Source organism: Cetorhinus maximus, chromosome 2 (assembly GCF_964194155.1).
Source record: "Cetorhinus maximus chromosome 2, sCetMax3.hap1.1, whole genome shotgun sequence".
NCBI lineage: Eukaryota > Metazoa > Chordata > Chondrichthyes > Lamniformes > Cetorhinidae > Cetorhinus > Cetorhinus maximus.
The window spans coordinates 7,505,754-7,527,260 of NC_135880.1; the positions used below are offsets into that span (position 1 = coordinate 7,505,754).

General features: G+C 49.1%; 1 protein-coding gene across 1 annotated transcript in view; it reads right to left on the reverse strand.

Annotated features, from left to right (window-relative positions):
* Positions 1-21,507, reverse strand: part of egflam (EGF-like, fibronectin type III and laminin G domains) — a 170,050-nt gene that overhangs the window by 117,733 nt on the left and 30,810 nt on the right. The window contains exons 5-7 of the mRNA XM_078560625.1: positions 19,040-19,157; positions 15,311-15,446; positions 3,826-3,992 (exon numbers count right to left, since the gene is read on the reverse strand). Of these exons, the coding sequence (XP_078416751.1) occupies positions 3,826-3,992; positions 15,311-15,446; positions 19,040-19,157 (421 nt within the window). The remainder of the gene's footprint in view (positions 1-3,825; positions 3,993-15,310; positions 15,447-19,039; positions 19,158-21,507) is intronic.

Sequence of the window (21,507 nt, forward strand, 5' to 3'; positions counted from 1 at the left end):
ACACACACACACACACACATCACACACAAACACACACACACACACAAACACACACAAACACACACAAACACAAACACACAAACACACATCACACACACAAACACACACATCACACACACAAACACATCACACACACAAACACACACACAAACATACAAACACACAAACACACACACACACACACAAACACACACACACACACAAACACACACAAACACACACAAACACACAAACACACACATAAGGACTGTGGAGTTATGTGGACTCCTGGCCCGCGTCGAGTGATTGTCTGTCAGGCAGCCATTGAAATATGGCGCCAGGACCTTCGACCCCCATGCGGTAACAATGGGGCGAATGACTTCCTGCCTGCCCCGCCCGCCACAAAATTCACCGACCTCATCACGGATGCACCATTAATGAGCTCCGAAGTGGAAGATCACATGTGTTCACCCACCCTGCCGCCCAGCAGGAGTCATGTCGACTATCCCGCCCACCGCCAGACCTGGACTCCAGAATGGGAAATTCCACCCATCGGTTGGCAGGGAAAATGGTAGCTGAACAATGGGCTACCTTCAAAGGGGAGATGGTTCGGGCACAGTCAAGGTATATATCAAAAGGGAAAAGCAGGGCAAACAAATCCAGAGCTCCCCGGATGAAAAAAGAGATAGAAATTAAGATGAAGAAGAAAAAGTGCGCTTGTGACGGGTGTCAGGTAGATTAAACAGTGCAGAATCCGACTGAATACAGAAGGTTTAGAGGGGAGGTGAAAAAGCAAATAAGAGAAGCAAAAAGGGAGTATGAAAAGAGACTGGCAGCTAACATAATAGGGAATCCCAAAGTCTTCTACAGGCATATATATATATATATATATATAGAGTAAACGTTTGGTAAAAGAGGGAGTAGGGCTGATTAGGGACCTAAAAGGGGATTTACACATGGCGGCAGAGGGAATAGTCAAGGTATTAAATGAAAACTTTGTGTCTGTCTTCATCTAGGGAGATACTGCCCAGGTCATGGTGAAAGAGGAGGAAATTCAATCATTTAAAATTGATAAGGAGAAGGTATTGGAAAGGCTGTCTATACTTTAGTTGATAAGGCACCAGGACCGATTGAGATGCGTCCAAGGATACTGGTGGGAGTGAGAGTGGAAATTGCAGAGGCACTGGCCATAATTTTTCAGTCTTCCCTAGACTCAGGGGTAGTCCTGGAGGACTGGAGAATTGTAAACATTACGCCCTTGTTCAAAAAGGGTGTAAGGATAATCCCAGCAAATATAGGCCGGTCAGTTTAACTGTGGCGGTGGAGAAACTTCCAGAAACAACAATTTGGTACAAAATTAACAGTCACATGGACAAACGTGGGAGAATTGAGGAAAGCCAGCACAGATTTGTGAAGGGAAAATCATATTTAACTAACTTACTGGAGTTTTTGAAGAAGGAGCAGAGAGGGTTGATGAAGGCAATGCTGTTGATGTGGTGTATATGGACTTCCAAAAGGCATTTGATACAGTGCCACACAACAGACTTGTGAGAAAAGTTATAGCTCATGGAATAAAAAGGACAGTAGCAATGTAGATATGAAATTAGCTGAGCGGGTTTAATGAATGTTTCTCGGGTTGGAGGAAGGTTTGTAGTGGAATTCCCCAGAGATCAGTGTTGGGACCCTTTTTTTCCTGATATATATTAATGACCTAAACCTTGGCATACAGGGTGCAATTTCAAAATTTGCACATGATATGTGTGGACGAAGGTATAGAACTTCTAAAGGACAGACATGTGGTCGGAATGGGCTGACAGGTGGCAGATGAATTTCAGTGCAGAGAAATGTGAGGTGATTCATTTTGGTAGGAAGAACATGAAGAGACAGTATTAAATAAAGGGTAGAACTCTAAAGGGAGTGCAGGAGCAAAGGGACCTGGGTGTATGTGTGCATAAGTCACTGAAGGTGGCAGGGCAGGTTGAGAGAGCGGTTAATAAAGCATGCAGTATCCTGAGCATTATTCATAGAGACATAGAGTATAAGAGCAAGGAGTTTATGTTGAACTTGTTCAGTCTCAACTGGAGTATTTTGTCAGTTCTGGGCATTGCACTTTAGGAAAGATGCAAAGGGATTAGAGACAGTGCAGGAAGGATTCATGAGAATGGTTCCAGGGATGCAGCAGGACCTGGACAACATCCAGGTTCGGGCTGACGAGTGGTAAGTAACATTCACACCACACAAGTGCCAGGCAATGATCATCTCCAACAAGAGAGAATCCAACCATTGCCCCTTGACTTTCAACAGCATTACCATCACTGAATCCCCCAATATCAACATCCACTAACCAGAAACAGAACTGGACTAACCATATAAATACTGCGGCTACAAGAGTAGGTCAGAGGCTAGGAATCCTGCGACGAGTAACTCACCTCCTGACTCCCCAAAGCCTGTCCACCATCTACAAGGCACAAGTCAGGATTATGATGGAATACTCCCCACTTGCCTGGATGAGTGCATCTTCAACAATACTCAAGAAGCTCAACACCATCCAGGACAAAGCTGCCCACTTGATTGGCACCTCTTCCACAAACATTCACTCCCTCCACCACAGACGCACAGTAGAAGCAGTGTGTACCATCTACAAGATACCCTTCAATAGTACTTTCCAAATCCACAACCTCTACCATTTAGAAGGACAAGGGCAGCAGATAGATGGGAACATCACCACATGGAAATTCCCTTCCAAGTCACTCACCATCCTGACTTGGAAATATATCGCCGTTCCTTCATTGTCACTGGGTCAAAATACTGGAACTCCCTCCCTAACAGCACTGTGGGTGTATCCACACCACATGGACTGCAGCGGTTCAAGAAGGCAGCTCACCACCACCTTCTCAGGGGAAACTAGGCAATGAATGCCAGCCTAACCAGTGAAGCCCACATCCCATGAATGAATTTTTTAAAATGGGCAGAACGGCCTCCTTCTGTGCTGTAACCATCCTGTGATTCTGAATGGCCACAATCGAGGCGCCAAAGACTGATCTTGCACAAGGCTCCTTCTCCAATTACCTCATGCCCTTGGTCGATGAGTTATCTGGGCCACGAGGTATTCCTTTTTGTGAACATTTGCATCTACAAGCACTACACCATTTGCCATTTGAAAGTAAATGTGAAGATGCTGAAACAGCTCTTTCGAGATTAATCTTTTTATATGGCCTCGTCTAGCGTTGGGAGGGTGGCCATGATGGGTATCCCAGAATGCACTCAGTGGACATATAACCCCCACCAACCATGTATTTTGTCTTGGTCCCTTGTGTTTAAATTAGTTTCTTTTCTTCTGTAGCTTGAAAGTAAGAAGGTGATGGTGGTGTAGTGGTAATGTTGCTAGACTTAGAATCTCAGATTAATGATCTGGGGAAATGGGTTCAAATCTCACCATTGCAGCTGGTGAGTTGAAAGAGTTAGCTAATAAGCTATTGTCAAAAGAGATGCTGGGTGTAAGGAAATCTGCCATCCTTGCCTGGTTTGACCTACTCCAGGTCCATAGTAATGTAGTTGACTCTGAAATGGCTGAGCAACAAGGAGGGATTGGCATTGAGGAACAAAGAAACATTTTTTTTCTGGTTTGGCAATTTGTAGACAAGAGGGCAAAGGCCACAAGGCCTGTCCTGTGGCTGGCTCGATTGGCAGGAGGCTCCAGAGGCCTGTTAGGCCCAAACTGAACTATGCATGCAGCCTGTTCATAGATACTGGGCTCGAAACTTCTCTTCCCTTCTCATTCACAAACCGGTCCTGTCCAAGAATGTATTCTACCCCTTAACTAAACTCGACAGCGTTTGAACTCACCAAGTGTCTTGACAGCATTGCTGGGTTCGCTGTGTAAGCTCGGGCCATGAGCGTTGACAGCTCGGACTACAAACCGGTACTGTGTGTCCGCCTCCAACCCTTTGATCACCAGGGACTCTGAGTGGATTTTTTCCCCTATCAGTCTCCAGCTGTCATTAAGTTCAGACCTAGGGAGAAAACCAAGTCAGAAAATAAATCTCGCTACCACCCTCCATAAGCACGCATGTCTCACAGAGCAAGGAGGAACTAGCAAACAGGCTGAAAATTGGTTAAAAACAGAAGATACAAAATCCCATTCAAAGTAGTTTATGTGCAAATGGACTCACAGAGAGAGTGCTAGTGATTCTAACTGAACTAAGCCCTTCAAAGGGAAGTGCAAAAACCAGAGGTTAGAAACGGAGGATGAGTTGGACAGGACAATTGGAGATTATCAAATCCTCCTGGGGACACTGTGGCTGCAATACTATGGCTCCCTGGGCAGTCAAAGAGATACTGGGCATGGTAATCAGGCAGGTTAGAATAGCAGAGCCAGAGAGCACAATGAACATTCTGGAATTTTAAATGGGTGAGTCGTGTGCACTTTAGGGTTGAGTGTACATCAGTTGGAGAGTGCCAAGGAGGGGTCGAAGATCAGGTGAGAATGGTAATAGGTGTCACGGGTCAGGTGAGAATGGTAATAGGTGTCACGGGTCAGGTGAGAATGGTAATAGGGGTCAAGGGTCAGGTGAGAATGGTAATAGGTGTCACGGGTCAGGTGAGAATGGTAATAGAGGTCAAGGGTCAGGTGAGAATGGTAATGGGGTCAAGGGTCAGGTGAGAATGGTACTGGAGCGGGTCAGGTGAGAATGGTAATAGAGGTCAAGGGTCAGGTGAGAATGGTAATAGGGGTCAAGGGTCAGGTGAGAATGGTAATAGGGGTCAAGGGTCAGGTGAGAATGGTACTGGAGCGGTCAAGGGTCAAGTTGGACAGGAAGGAAGAGCTGGTTTTGTTCCTGACAGTGAAGAACTGGAGACAGTTTGTGTTGAGTTTTGGAAGTAGATAATGGAAATTGGTTTTGGTTTGTCTTTGGCAGTTTGTCTATCGGAATGTTCTGGGCAGCTTAATTCAACAACGAGGATACAAATGCCTTTGCTCATTTCTAACTCTTAGTCTCAGATTCCCTGAATATCAAACAGATACCAAGCCGTCACTGTGTGTGCCTCCTCCTGCTTCACAGATTTATTCCTGTGCTTTGTATGTGACAAACCCTATTTTAGTGAAATAAGCTCACATCAAATACTTCTTAATGTCACCGAGAATAATAGCGTCATGGTTGTGTTACTGGCCTAATAATCTGGGGTTGCCTCCACGGCAACTGGGGTAATTTAAATTAAACAATGGGCTGAGTGCTGTAACCATTCTGTGAATTAAATAAATCTGGAATAAAAAGCTAGTATCAATAATCATAAATAATACACAAATAATATAAAAACTCAACTGGTCCTTCAGGGAAGGAAATCTGCCATCCTTACCTGGTCTGGCCTACATGTGACTCCAGACCACAGCAATGTGGTTGACTCTTAACTGCCCACTGAAACGGCCAAGCAAGCCACCCAGTTGTACCAAACCACAACCCAAAACAATAATAGGAATAAAATTGGACAGGCCACTGGGAATTGGCCTAACAGCATTTGCACTACACGGTTCAAGAAGACGGCTCACCACCATCTTCTCAAGGACAATTAGCCATTGGCAACAAATGCTGACCTTGCCATTGACGCTCACATCCCATGAACAAGTTTAAAAAAATAGTTGGTGTTACGTCTTATGGTTGCCAGAAGTTTGAAATAATCACACTTTTAGGCTCAAAATTCGAGAGCTTCATTGAGCATATTTCTACAGCTCTCCCTGTGGCTGGTGAACTGGTGGACTGGTACATTGCTGCTCAGCGCCTGACTGCAGTGCAGCAGTAAAATGTGTCCCCCTGGATGTACATGCTCATAATAATCAGTTCCGAACTCTTTATGAATAATATAACATTATAATGGTCGGAGTTGTGATTTAGAACGGGGATGTCAAACCCGGTGCAATAAATCACGATGAGTAAGGGAATGGCTCTGGGGTCAGAGGCAGAAGGTCACTCAGAGAGGTTGTGTTATCATAGAGTCATTGAGTCATAGAGGTCTACAGCACAGAGAAAGGCCCTTCGGCCTATTGAGTCTGCGCTGCTCAAACAAGCACCTAACTATTCTAATCCCATTTTCCAGCACTAGGCCCATAGCCTTGTATGCCATGGCATCGCAAGTGCACATCCAAATACTTCTTAAATGTTATGAGGGTTTCTGCCTCTACCACCCTTTCAGGCAGAGAGTTCCAGATTCCCACCACCCTCTGGGTGAAAAAATTCTTCCTCACATCCCCTCTAAACCTCCTGCCCCTTACCTTAAATCTATGACCCTGGTTATTGATCCCTCCACCAAGGGGAAAAGTTCCTTCCTGTCTACCCTATCTATGCCCCTCATAATTTTATACACCTCAATCATTTCCCCTCTCAATCTCCTCTGCTCCAGGGAAAATAATCCCAGTCTATCCAATCTCTCCTCATAACTAAAACAATCCAGCCCAGGCAACATCCTGGTAAATCTCCTCTGCACTCTCTCCAGTGCAATCACATCCTTCCTATAATGCGGATTCCAGAACTGCACGTAATACTCTAGCTGTGGCCTAACCAGCGTTTTATACAGTTCCAGCATAACCTTCCTGCTCTTATATTCTATGCCTCAGCTAATAAAGACAAGTATCCCATATGCCTTCTTAACCACCTTATCTACCTGTCCCGCTACCTTAAGGGACCGGTGGGCATGCACACCAAGGGGAGGGCTGGGGATGGGTGGGGTGGGGAGGGGAGGGCAGGGGTGGGGAGGGGAGGGGAGGGGTGGGGAGGGGAGGAGTGGGGAGGGGAGGGGAGGAGTGGGGAGGGGAGGGGAGGGGTGGGGAGGGGTGGGGAGGGGAGGGGAGGGGGATGGGTGGGTTGGGGTGGGGTGGGTTGGGGATGGGTGGGTTGGGGTTGGGTGGTGTGGGTTGGGGTGGGTTGGGGATGGGTGGGGTGGGTTGGGGATGGGTGGGGTGGGTTGGGGATGGATGAGGTGGGTTGGGGTGGGTTGGGGATGGGTGGGTTGGGGTGGGTTGGGGGTGGGTTGGGGGTGGGGTGGGTTGGGGTGGGGTGGGTTGGAGATGGGTGGGTTGGGGTGGGTTGGGGTGGGTTGGGGGTGGGTTGGGGGTGGGGTGGGTTGGGGATGGGTGGGTTGGGGTGGGGTGGGTTGGGGATGGGTGGGTTGGGGTGGGTTGGAGATGGGTGGGTTGGGGCGGGGTGGGTTGGGGATGGGTGGGTTGGGGCGGGGTAGGTTGGGGATGGGTGGGTTGGGGCGGGGTGGGTTGGGAATGGGTGGAGTGGGGTGGGTTGGGGATGAGTGGGGTGGGGTGGGTTGGGGAGGGGTGGGTTGGGGAGGGGTGGGTTGGGGGTGGGGTGGGTTGGGGATGGCTGGGGATGGGTGGGGATGGGTGGGGTGGGGTGGGTTGGGGATGGGTGGGGTGGGGTGGGGTGGGGTGGGTTGGGGATGGGTGGGTTGGGGAGGGGTGGGTTGGGGGTGGGGTGGGTTGGGGATGGGTGGGGTGGGGTGGGTTGGGGATGGGTGGGGTGGAGTGGGTTGGGGATGGGTGGGTTGGGGTGGGGTGGGTTGGGAATGGGTGGGGTGGGGTGGGTTGGGGATGAGTGGGGTGGGGTGGATTGGGGATGGGTGGGTTGGGGAGGGGTGGGTTGGGGGTGGGGTGGGTTGGGGATGGGTGGGGTGGGGTGGGGTGTGGTGGGTTGGGGATGGGTGTGGTGGGTTGTGGATGGGGTGGGTTGGGGATGGGTGAGGTGGGTTGGGGATGGGTGGGGTGGGTTGGGGATGGCTGGGGATGGGTGGGGATGGGTGGGGTGGGGTGGGGTGGTGTGGGGTGGGGTGGGGACGGGTGGGGACGGGTGGGGTGGGTTGGGGTGGGTTGTGGTGGGGTGGGGTGGGTTGGGGAGGGGGGGTGGGAGGGGGTAGGGAGGGGGTGGGGAGGGGGGAGGGTTGGGGAGGGGAGTGGGGATGGGAGAGGGGGCTGGGGTGGGGTGGGTTGGGGATGGGGTGGGATGGGTTGGGGATGGGGTGGGGTGGGGAGAGGTGGGTTGGGGAGGGGAAGGTTGGCCATGGGCTTTCCCTCCCAGAAGCTGATCCAGGTGGAGATGAGATGGTGGCGATGCTGCAGTAACACCACCAGCCGCCTCATTACCTGCCCTTCCTGTCTCCAAACTCACCACCAGCGAGAGATTCCACCCAAAGCAGGGGAAAGGAAGGTTGGATTAAGAGAAGAGGGAGGGAAACAGAAGAGGCAGGAAAGCTTTTAAAATATAATTTAACGTGTTTTTAAAAGTAATCTCCCAACAATCAAAACTGATGGAAAGATACTTGATGCTTGTAATTGTTAGTGTTCATTGCCAGAGTTTGTAGTAATTCACAATTAGCACATCATTAAATGAATCTAATCCAGGATTAAATGTGTACCTTTAATGCCTCAAAATAGGCTCTTTATTTCACTTCAGATGTTAATTTGCTGGGTTCCCTTTGTGTCTTTAGCAACTTCAATGCATCTCAATGGTGAGACAGACAGCAGCAAGTTAATAATGGAGTTTGTGGCCATCTGAAGCGAGTTTTCAATTTCCCCATTTATAATTGCATATCCCACTCTCGCCTGATGTTGCTGTGCTATTTGCACACGAGTAAAGTGGAGGGGGACATGGGTCTAACTGTTTGTTAAAGAGAGAATTATGGACCAGGCAGGAACACACACACAGAAAAAAAAAATCTCAGCCAAAAATCCAGGGATTAAAAGATTAAAAGAGTTTATCAGATTTATATTGTGTTTGTGAGGAAAAGCCTAAATAACAGGAGCGTTTGGATAATAGAGCTGCCAGAGAAACGATGGAGTGACAGGCAGGCCTGGGGTGAATGGGCGGAGAGGGCACTTTTTAAAAAAAAATGAATTTCTCGGGATGCGGGCATCACTGGCAAGTCCGGCATTTAGTGCCCGTGCCTAGTTACCCTGAGAAGGTGGACGTCAGTGCTTCGGAGAGCAGCTAATATTCAACCCTACCCATGTGGGACTGGAGTCATGTACAGGCTCAGGCTGGGTTGGGGACAGCAGGTCACCTTCCTCTGACGTTTCTAACATTACAACAGTGACTCCACTGCTTTGGCCGGGAAGCGCTCTGCAGCCTCCTGAGCTTGTGAAAGTCGCTATATCAACGCAAGTCCATTCCTTCAAGAATGTTTGTTAAATCTGACGGTTTCACGGTTACTTTTACTGCTCCGGGGTCTGGACATTGCTTCCAGACTTTTAAAAAATAAAGCTGAGTTTTAATTAGCAGGTTATCACGGTGGGGAATTGGCCATGGGTTTCCTGGGTTATTAATTAGTTCAGGCCTCCAGGTTACCGTGAGTAACCATAACCAACACTCTAGGGCCACCCTGATACTGAGGGGAGTGGGACCATTTCAAACTCAGTAAATGCTGTCAGGGGGTCAGTGGGAGGGGGAATGAAATGATTTGTTGAACCACGAAGAATTCTGCTGAACGCGACAGTGACTGTTACATATTTGAAAGGAAAATGGCATCATTATAGAAGCATGAAGAAATGGTGAGCCAATGGAGAGAGACTACAACAGTGGGTTAACTTGGAATTACTCTAGCAAAGAGCCAGCAGAGACCCAATGGGCTGAATAGCCTCCTTCTGTTCTGTTAGCCTTGCACGCTTCGACCTGGGAAGGTGAGAGAGATTCCCTCAGATCAATGGCAGCTCTGGAACTTATCAATTGAAGTGACTCCAAAGAGAGGAGGGGCTGAAGGGAGGGGAGATGGGGAGAGACAGGGGAGATGGGGAGAAGGGAGCCAGAGAGAGAGAGGGGAGACAGGGGAGAGGAGATGGAGGGAAAGGTGACAAAGGGAAGGGAGACCGAGAGGGGAGACGGAGTGGGGTACAGAGGGAGGGGTGGGATGAAGGAAGGGGAGACAGAGAGATTCAGAGAGATGTTGAGAGATGGGGAGATGGACAAAGACAGGGATCCAGAGAGAGACAGAGAGACAGGGAATAGAGGTAGAAAAGGGGTTCCATATTTGGGGGGAGTGGGTTAGTGTGACAAAGCTCTTTGATTAACTGAATTGGGCCATTGTGTCGCTGACTGTTTTCCACTCGGGGCTGATTGCTGTTTTTTTTTATTTTAACATAAACACAAAGGGTCACGCGCTGAAGTCTCTCTCACTTCCTGTATGTCCAGCGGTTTGAGGTTCAGAACGCTGCATTCCAAGAACTGTCCAACAGTGAGAGACCAGCTGAAGGACTGATCCTCTGGAGGGCTGAGCTGAATCACAGAAACAGGCAGCTTCTTTTACCCAGCACAGCCCCTCGGTGTTTATGAGCAGACAGATTTAACAGCAGTGTGACACCAGCACAATGCTCCTCTTATATTTAACAGCTGTTCACTAAAAACAGGTCAAGCGGTACGAGGGAAACCTGCAGCAGAAAAAACATCCCAGTGCCTCGTGGGGCCCGCTAACCACCATCCCAGAATTTCAGTTTCCTAAAGAGGCCATTCAGCCCTTCAAACTGGCCCTGGCCCACCTCCTCTACACTCTATTGTTAAACTATTCCAAAGAATGAGTTTGGCTCCAAAACAGAGTTCAACGTCTTTATGTCTTATAATAGCTTTTTAACATCCCTTTTCCATCTGAGTGTAGACAGTCTGCAGCAGAAAGGAGGGAGAGACAGACAGACAGACAGACAGACAGACAGACAGACAGAAATAGGAAGAGAAATGGTGGAAAAGCACAGAGAATTACAGAGATGGAGCGAAATGGAGAGACAGGAAGAAAGGAAGAACGGAGAGGGTAATGGTGAGAGAGCAAGTGAGAGAAAAACAGATTCCCTCCATTCTGTGCTCCAATCCATGGGCCTACTCTTTAATTCCATTAAAGAGCCCATGGCTCAACAGCTGGGATTATCCTAACTCCATTGCTCAAGTCACGTTTCTCATTAAAAATTGGACAGGGAGCAATTAGAAGATGGACAAGTGTAAATATCCGTGTGTGTGCGTGTGCATGTGTATGTGGGTGCGTGTGCAGGAGGGGGAGGGGGAGGGGGGAGGGGAGAGGTGAGGGGAATCAGGAAAAGGCGAGCATCAGCAACCAGCGCGTACCACTGACACCAATCTGTCAGCTTTGTTTAATGCCCCAATGAGGTAAATTTAAGAAAATGACACACAGATGGCAGAAAGAATTAAACATTTAAGCAGCATGTCAATAGTCTGATAGACTCCCCCCTCCCCCACTCCTCCTTGTCTCCAGACTGCATTCCCTGGAGATGAGACTCAGAGACTCCTCTGCATGGGCCCAGCAACATGAGGCCTACAGGCCCAAACTGCAGATCGAGTCAAAGTCCTCTCAATTCCCATCTCTCCGTACTAACATATATTGTGAACAGCTGGGGTCCAAGTACTGATCTTTGTGGTACCTCTCTAGTCACAGCCTGGCAACGCGAGAATGACCTGTTTATTCCTGCTCTCTGTTATCTGCCTGTTAACCAATCCTTAATCCATGTCAGTATATTGCCTCCTATCCCATGTGCTTTTATTTTGCTAATCAACTTCCTGTGGGGGACTTTATCAAAAGCCGTCTGAAAATCCAAGTACACTACGTCCATCGACTCTCCTTTATCAATTTTGTGAGTAACATTCTCAAAAAACTCCAACAAGCTCGTCAGACATGAATTCCCATTTGTAAATCCATGCTGACCTTGCCCAATCAGATCATGATTATCCAAGTATCCAGTTATCACCTCCTTTATAATAGATTTTCTACAGTAGATGATCCTGGCCTTAACTCCACTTTCCTGCCTGCTCCCCTTAACCCTTGACCCTGTTGTAGATCAAAAATCTGTCCAGCTCACTCTTGACTATATTCAATGACCCAGCCTCCATTGCTCTCTGGGGAACAGAAATCCATGGACTAACAACCCTTTGAGAGGAAAAAATTCCCTTCATCTCCATCTTAAAAGGACGTCCCCTTATTTTTAAACAGCGTCCGCCTGTTCTAGCCTCCCCAGCAACTGGAAACATCCTCTCAGCATCCACCCTGTCAATTCCCCTCAGGATCTTTTATGTTTCGATAGGATCATCTCTCGTTCTTCTAAACTCCAATGGACACAGGCCCGGCCTGTCCAACCTTTCCTCATTTGATAAACCCTTCATCCCAGGAATGAATTGAGTGAACCTCAAAATCAGGATTTGACCTTCCCTCCTTCCATGGGCTAGATCTGGGAGATGGGGGCCTACAGTCAAACGGACTTGCCTCTCCCACAACTGGAGAATGGTGCGTAGCATCGGGGGGCTTGTCTGACACAGTGGGGCCTTGGCAGCTGTTGGCAGGCAGCCAAATGTAAACACAACAGCCTGCGTAGAAGGTTTACTGATGTGAATCAGGATAGTAAATGGCGGGGGAAAGTGAGGCATTGCTGACCCCTCCCATGGTGGGGAGTCCCAGAGTCACAATGGACTGTCCCTAGGGTAGCCAAAGAAACAGACTATCCGGAATCCCCTGGATTCATCAAGTGGACAGTCCGGTGGGAAGTGCAGTAGCAAAAAAAATCCATGGGACATCAGCCCCCTGCTGGAATGGCAATAGCTAGAGGGCTTTCTGGCCCTCAGGGGATTGTGGGTACTATAGCTGCCATTATTGATGGATTGAGGTGCTGGGCGTGAGGTGTGCACAGCGCGAGGTCATATTCTCAGCTTAAGATTCCGAGTTGCTGACCCTAACTCTGCTAGTCAGAGGAGACCAGGTTCAGGTGAGGTCAGCCATGTCCACAGGGAGGATTAGCCCAGAGACGCAGTGTTCACTGTCTTTAGGTGACACAAGGAGACTGGGGAAGGTGTTTGGAGGATTTCCCATCAGTAGGGGAGCGCGGAAGGGAGGGCACTAGGGTGGGGAGAGGGGACAAAATGTTCTGATGAATGTAAGGAAGGGCAGGAGGAGGTGGGGCTGGGAAAGGAAGGCGAGTGGACCGGAAGATGTTGCAGGATTTGCTACTCAGCATTTCCCATGTGCAAGTAATCAAGGAGAAGCCTCTCCCTGGGGAAGGGAATCAGAGATCTTCCTTCCGGAAACTCCACTCCTCTCCACATGCAGTCGCAGAGGGGAGGGGAAAAATCCCAGGCAAGATCCCTACCCCCACCATCAAACCTTCCATTAACCCCTTCGCTGCTGCCCAATGCTTCAGTGACAGGGAGATCTTCCTAAACGGATAATAAAACTGCACTCATCCCCCTCCCTCTTCCTCGTCCCTGCCGTTGTCTTCCACCCCACGCACCCCTCCCCCGGGTAACAGTTTCAAGTCCTGAGTCAGTGTGACACTGTCTAATTCCACAGTGAGGGAATGTCACCACCATCAGTGCCTCCCTCCCCGTCCCTGCTCCGAGTTCATTCAGACAAATCAATAGACCCCATCCCCACACAACCCAGACACCAGAGTGGATCTAACTAACCTGCCCAATAATAATATTCCCCACCACCCCCCAACTCCCGCTAACTCCCCCTGACTCACACAGAGGAGCCTTCATGTCCTACACCAGCTGTGAATGGCCTTGCAACAGGGACCAGCTTCAACCTTGCCCAATATTCCAGGGTTCCCACGGGTAAGGGGAAACCTGGATAGATTCCTCCTTCCGCCCTCTCCCTCAATTTTCCCTAGCTTGGGATGACCCAGGGAACCTGCCACATCCCCCTTCCCCAGCCTGGTGACTGTTCTTGGGTGACACCTTTGAATCAGGAGGCGGGGCCTAACCCAGGTCCCACAGGCCCATGGGATTATGGACACACGAGGTCCAGGCCTCAGGCAAGTGTGTCTATGTGAGTGTGTGTGTGTGAGTGCGTGTCTGTGTACGTGTATCTGTATGTGTGTTTGTGTGCCCATGTGTGTGTGTGTGTACATGTGTCTGTATGTGTGTCTGTGTGTGTGTGCATGTGTGTGTGTCTGTGTACGTGTGACTGTATGTGTGTGTGTGTGTGTGTCTGTGTACGTGTGACTGTATGTGTGTTTGTGTGTCTGTGTGTGTCTGTGTGTGTGTTTGTGTGTGTGTACGTGTCTATGTGTATCTGTGTGTGTGTATGTGTGTGTGTACGTGTGTCTGTATGTGTGTGTGTGTGTCTGTGTGCGTGTGTCTGTATGTGTGTGTGTGTCTGTGTGCGTGTGTCTGTATGTGTGTCTGTGCGTGTGTGTGTGTGTTTGTGTGCCTGTGGGTGCACCAATTGGTGTGCATGTGTCCGTGTGTGTGTCACGTGTATGCGTGTGCATGTGTGTGCAAGTGTATGTGTCTGTGTGTGTGCGTGTGCATGTGTCTGTGTGCGTGTTTGTGTGTCTGTGTGTGTCTGTGTGTGACTGTGTGTGTCTGTGTGTGTCTGTGTGTGTGCGTTTGGCTGTTATAAGGGACCCGGTCAGTAACCATGGGTTACCGGGAGTCTGGGGCCTAAATTTTTGGAGACGGATCCTGAGACGGTTTAACCCTGGGTATAAAACTAGTTCAGGGTCTAACATTCCTGGCAGGCAATGCTGGGGTATCCTAACATGTCACAGCGATTTTTCTTTTTTGTAAAAAGGCACTTGCTTTGTGTCTTGAGGAATTTTATTTATTCTCTCTTGTAGCGGACAGGAAGTGGTGAAGGAGGCGGGAGGGGGGGTGGGGGTGGGAGGTGAAAGGGGAGCCCATATAGACAGCAACTGGTGTCTGGCTGTTCGCTACTGTCTGACTGGAGGGCAGTGTCACTGTGTTGGGCTCTCAGACCCTGGTCAGACAGCTACCCCAGCCAGGAACCCACAATGGCCTCTTTCAGTCAATCTTCCCCTAATCAGGGCAGATATAAAAGGACTTGAATTGAAGTCAGTCAGCTCCTGAATAATCCGTCTCCTGTGCACATGCAGGCCCATTAAAGTCACCAATTGATAACTCTGAGAGTCAGATAATGAGCCTTAACGGAAACATTCGGGAAATGAAGGTTTCATTGTTCATTAGATGCTCCAGAATAAAAGGCACAATCTTAAAAATTAGAACAAGGCCATTTAGGAAGTTAAGAAGCATTTCTTCACACAAAGGATAGTGGAAATCTGGAACTCTCTCTCTCTCTCTCAATTGATGCTGGGGGTCAGCTGAAAATGTCAAAACTGAGATTGACAGGAATTTGTTGGGTAATGGGTTAAAGGGCTAGGGAACCAAGGCAGGTGGACGAGGCTACGGTGTAATCTCATTGAATGGTGGAACAGGCTCGAGGGGCCGAGTGGCCTCCTTGCTGATCCTGTGCCTCCTCAGTCCAAACATCTGCCCGGTCGGATCGCTGTCTTCCTCAGGCACTCTGCAACTCCGGTTCCGGCACTCACCGGGTATACGCCACTGTGTAATACTGCAGCGGCGAACTCCCTACCCTTGGCCCTGGTTTCCATGACAACGCCACCTCCGACTCGGACACGGCTGCAGCCTCGGGTCTAGACGGGGCATCTGGCGGTGAGCACTGGTCTGCGGAAGCAAGAACGGGCGGACAATTCGTCAGCAAGCTGGGACAGCTGAGGCTAGCTAACTCAGCCAATTGCACAGGTTTAACCGACAAAACCTCTTCAACCGTAGCGTCTAGACCGACCGGCCTTTCATATTTATCCCTCCACATCCATCATCCACAGTAGTGACAGCACAAGTCTCTGGAGAATGGAGATGATTGGGTAATTTGCCCTGTTAGTCATGCCTGGAGATCACCTGGGTGTAAATGACTGGCATTGAGTTTACATCATTAGCCCTGTGTAACTAGCCTCCACTCCATGTTGTAGTCATGTCCAGTTAGTAGCAATTCCCACCCCAGGGCTTGAGCACAAAAATCAAGGTTGACACACCGCTGCAGTACTGCTGGAGTGCTGCACTGCCAGGGCAGCTATCTTTAAACCGAGACCCCCCATCCGCCTCTCTCAGGTGGAGGTCAAAAGTTGCCATGGTCAGTATTTTGAAGAAAGGAGGTCCTTGTGGTGCGGAGGGTAGTGTCCCTGCCTCTGAGCCAGAAGCCCCGGGTTCGTGTCCCACCCCCCCAGGGTTCATGATGGGCCCCGGAGGGTGTGTTTGTGGCCTGGCCAGGCAGGTTGATTGTTAGCCTGTCCATCCTTCTGACCTGAACTGCCCGGTAACCGCAGCACAACAACCTCCCCGTGTGTGCAAGTTCTGGCCACAGGTTCCATTCCAACATCCTCCTCACTCTGAGGGACGGAGAAAGGGGAATTCTGAAGAAGAGCAGTGGCCAATATTTCCACTTAAACAGCATCACCAAACGCAGATCATCTGATTATTAACACATTGCTGTGTGTGGGGATTTACTGAGCACAGATTGCTTGCCACGTTTCCAACATTTACAGTAGTGACTATGCTTCTGACAGCACTTCATTGCCTGGAAAGCATTTCGGGATGTCCTGTGGTTGCACAAGGTGCTACATAAATGCAAGTCTTTCTTTCCTTTGGATTAATCCTGCTTTTATCGGGAGATGTTGCTGTAGTGTTGCTAATGAGTTTCTGTTTGCTGGAGTTGGTGAAGACTCAATTTGCTTTCTCTAGTTTCTCTCCTATCTCCCCCTCGTGCCCTCCCGGGGCTCATCTTGCCCTGGATGCCCACCTCCTGTTCCCTCAACCCCTGTGCCCACTAAACTGCTGATTGACCAATGTTCCCCCCCTGGCCCCCATGTTTCCCGCTATAATTAGCACTTTCTCTCGACAGCTCTCTCCCCTCCTGTAAATCTGCTGTCATCCGGCGGGATTGTCCACACCCGCCCACCGACACGATCTTTCGGACCCGCCGCGCCTCAATGGGCTCCTGGCTGGGGGGGTCCCACCCACAACGGGGGCCGGAAAATCCCAGCCATCGTCTCTTTCATCAAAAAAAACCCCCCCAGCCCTTGACCCCTCTCCTTCCTTCCTTGCAATTACCATCCCATCACCAACCTCCCTTTCCTCTCCAAAGTTCTTGAACATGTCCAGCTCCGTGACCATCTTTCCTGTTATTCCATGTTTGAGTCCCTCCAATCAGGCTTCTGCCCTGCCAAAGTCCTGAAACATCTCTTGTTGGAGCTGCAAATGACCATCCTGCGTGACTGTGACTGAGGTAAACTTTCCCTCCTCATCCTCCTCGACCTGTCTGCAACCTCTGACCCGGGTGACCACACCATCCTCCTCCAATCCCTCTTCACTGTCGTCCAGCTGGGTGGGACTGCCCTCACCCGGCCCCATTCTTATCTATCCAATCGTAACCAGAGAATCACTTGCAATGGCTTCTCTTCCTGTTCCTGCACCGTTACCTCTGGTGTCTCCCCCAGGATCTACCCTTGGCCCCTCCTATTCTTCATCCACACGCTGCCCCTCGGTGACATCATCAGAAAGCACAGTGTTAATTTTCACACGTACACTGACAACCCCCAGCTCTACCTCACCCCCGCCTCTCTCAACGCCTCCACTGCCTCTAAATGATCAGACTGCTTATTCGACACCCAGTACTGGATGAGCAGAAATTTCCTCCCCCAGTTAGATATTGGGAAGACTGAAGTCATTGTTTTCAGTCCCCACTCCAAACTCCGTTCCCCTAGATACCGACTCCCACCCCTCTCCCTGACAACAGACTGAGACTAAGCTAGTCTGTTCACTGCTTTGATGCTACACTTGACCTCGAGATGAGCTTCCAACCTCATATCCACCCCATCACTAAAACCGGCTAATGCCTTTTCCATAACATTGCCCGACTTTGCCCCATCTCAGCTCATCTGCTGCTGAAACCCTCATTCAGGCCTTTGTTCCCTCTAGACTCGACTATTCCAATGCTCTCCTGACTGCTCTCCCGCATTGCAATTCGCAGCAGCAGCGGTGCTGGGAGACTGAACTCCGAATACTCAGCCGGGTACACTGTAGAGCAGGCGACCGGCAAATTCGGGGCATGTTCCAATGGTGTTGGTAAAGAGAAAGGAAGACTGGAATTTCTGTAGTGCTTTTCACAACCAGGACATCCCAAAATACTTTTCCAGAGCCATTTCAATCCAATTCAGGGTCGCAAGGGGAGTCAGAGCCTATCCCGACAGGCAATCAGCACTAGGCAGGGTACACCCAGGACAGGACACCAGTCTATCACAGGGCACACACACTCTCACATGCACACACTCTCACACACTTACTGGAGGACAATTCACCATAGCCAATCCACCTAATCTGCACGTCTTTTGGACCATGGGAGGAAACCAGAGCACCCAGCGGAAACCCACTGAGAACGTGCAGACCCCACACAGGCAGATACCTGAGGTCAGGGTCCAACCCGGGTCCCTGGAGCTGTGAGTCAGCAGCGCCAACCCACTGAGTTCCATCCCTAAGAAACAGCTAATTCAATTTTTTTTGAACTGCTGGTCCCCAAGGCTCAAAAAAGGCTGTAGAGGCTCCAAAGAGGCCGGGAAACCCCAGCGGGGCCATCGGATGGTCAGCTCGGACAGTCAGCAGGAGAGAGAGAGGAAATAGAATGGCAAGCCATAAACCTAAGGTACATCGAAGGGGGAGCTTGCATTGGGTAAGGGAAAGAGAGCTGGGAGGCTTGGGAGGGGCAAAACCCTTGCAAAGTCCAGCTGGGCTGGTTACATTACACTACAATAAAGGCGAGCATTAGAAGTTGTTCTTGCTGTTTGGCTAGTGGGCATCACTGGCAAGGCCAGCATTTGTTGCCCGTCCCTAATTGCCCATTGAGCGGAAGGACTTGCTCGGCCATTTCGGAGTCAGCCACATTGCTGTGGGTCTGGAGTCACCTATAGGCCAGACCAGCAGATTGCTTACCCTTAAGGGCAATAGTGAACCAGATGTGTTTTTATGACAATATGATGATAGTTTCATGGTCACCATTACTGAGACTTGTTTCTCAATTCCAGATTTATTAACTGAATTTAAATTCCACCAGCTGCCATCATGGGATTTGAACTCCTGTTGCCAGGGCATTAACCCAGGCTGCTGGATTCATAGTCCAGTGACTTTACCAGTACACCACCACCAATCAACACTGTAAATTCTAAAACAAAAACAGAATTACCTGGAAAAACGCTTTGGGTTCTTACCTAGAGACACAGTTGTCACATCCTTTGTGGGGCTCGGCCTCCCTTCTCCTGCCCTGCTACGCGCTTTCACTGTCACACGGTACCTAGTCCCTGGATTCAGGCTCCTGACAACCATCTCCTAGAGAGAGAAATGCAACAAATTCAGCACAGCACTCAGCCATCACCCGCTGAAGTACACACGGGTATCACCCACCGAAATACACTCGGGTATCACCCACAGAAATACACGCGGGTATCATCCACTGGAATACATGCGGGTATCACCCACAGAAATACACCCAGATATCACACACTGAAATACACATGGGTATCACCCACAGAAATACACTCGGGTATCACCCACAGAAATACACGCGGGTATCATCCACTGGAATACATGCGGGTATCACCCACAGAAATACACCCGGATATCACAAACTGAAGTACACATGGGTTTCACCCACAGAAGTACACTTGGGTATCACCCATGGAAATACACTTGGGTATCACCCATGGAAATACAATCAGGTATCACCCACGGAAATACACCCGGGTATCACCCACAGAAATACACCCGGGTATCACCCATGGAAATACACCCGGGTATCACACACTGAAATGCACCCAGGTATCACATACTAAAATGCACCCGGGTATCAGCCACTGAAATACAGCTGGATATCACCGACTGAAATACACCCAGGCATCACACACTGAAATACACCCGGGTATCACCCACTGAAATATAACTGGGTTTCACACACTGAAATACACCTGGTATCACTCACTGAAATACACCCAGGTATCACACACTGAGATACACCCAGGTTTCACACACTGAAATATGCCCGGTATCACTCACTGAAATACACATGGGTATCAGACACTGAGATACACTCAGATATCACACACTGAAATACATCCGGATATCACTTCTGAAATACACCTGGGTGTTACACATGGAAATATATCTGGGTAACATACACTGAAATACACCTGGCATCACCCACTGAAATGTACCCGGATATTACACACAGAAATACACCCGGGTATCACACACAGAAATATACTCAGATATCGGACACTGAAATACACCCAGAGATCGCACACTAAAATACACACAGGTATCACACACTGAAATACACCCAGTATCATACACTGAAATACACCCGGGTATCACACACTGAAATACACCCAGTATCACTCATTGAAATACACCCGGGTATTACACACTGATATACCCATGGGCATCACACGCTGAAATACATCCGGATATCACACACTGAAATACACGCGGGTATCACCCACTGAAATACATTTGGATATCACTCAATGAAATACACCCGGGAATCACCCATTGAAATACACCCAGGTATCACACATTGAAATACACCCGGATATCACACACTGGAATACACCCGGATATCACACACAGAAATACACTTGGGTATCACCCATGAAAATACACTCAGGTATCACCCACGGAAATACACCCGGGTGTCACCCATGGAAATGCATCCGGGTATCACACACTAAAATGCACCCGGGTATCACCCACTGAAATATAGCTGGATATCACCAACTGAAATACACCCGGGTATCACATACTGAGATACACCCAGGTTTCACACACTGAAATACGCCCGGTATCACTCACTGAAATAGACATGGGTATCAGACACTGAGATACACCCGGGAATCACACACTGAAATACACTCAGATATCACACACTGAAATACACCCGGATATCACCTCTGAAATACACCTGGGTGTTACACATGGAAATACATCTGGGTAACACACACTGAAATACACCTGGTATCACTCACTGAAATATACCCGAGCATCACCCACTGAAATGTACCCCGACATCACACACGGAAATACACACGGGTATCACACACAGAAATATACTCGGATATCGGACACTGAAATACACCCAAATATCGCACACTGAAATACACATGGGTATCACACACTGAAATACACTCAGTATCACTCATTGAAATACACCGGGGTATCACACACTGAAATACAACCAGGTATCACATACTGAGATACACCCAGGTTTCACACACTGAAATACGCCCGGTATCACTCACTGAAATAGACATGGGTATCAGACACTGAGATACACCCGGGTATCACACACTGAAATACACTCAGATATCACACACTGAAATACACCTGGATATCACCTCTGAAATACATCTGGGTGTTACACATGGAAATACATCTGGGTAACACACACTGAAATACACCTGGTATCACTCACTGAAATATACCCGAGCATCACCCACTGAAATGTACCCCGACATCACACACGGAAATACACACGGGTATCACACACAGAAATATACTCGGATATCGGACACTGAAATACACCCAAATATCGCACACTGAAATACACATGGGTATCACACACTGAAATACACTCAGTATCACTCATTGAAATACACCGGGGTATCACACACTGAAATACACCCAG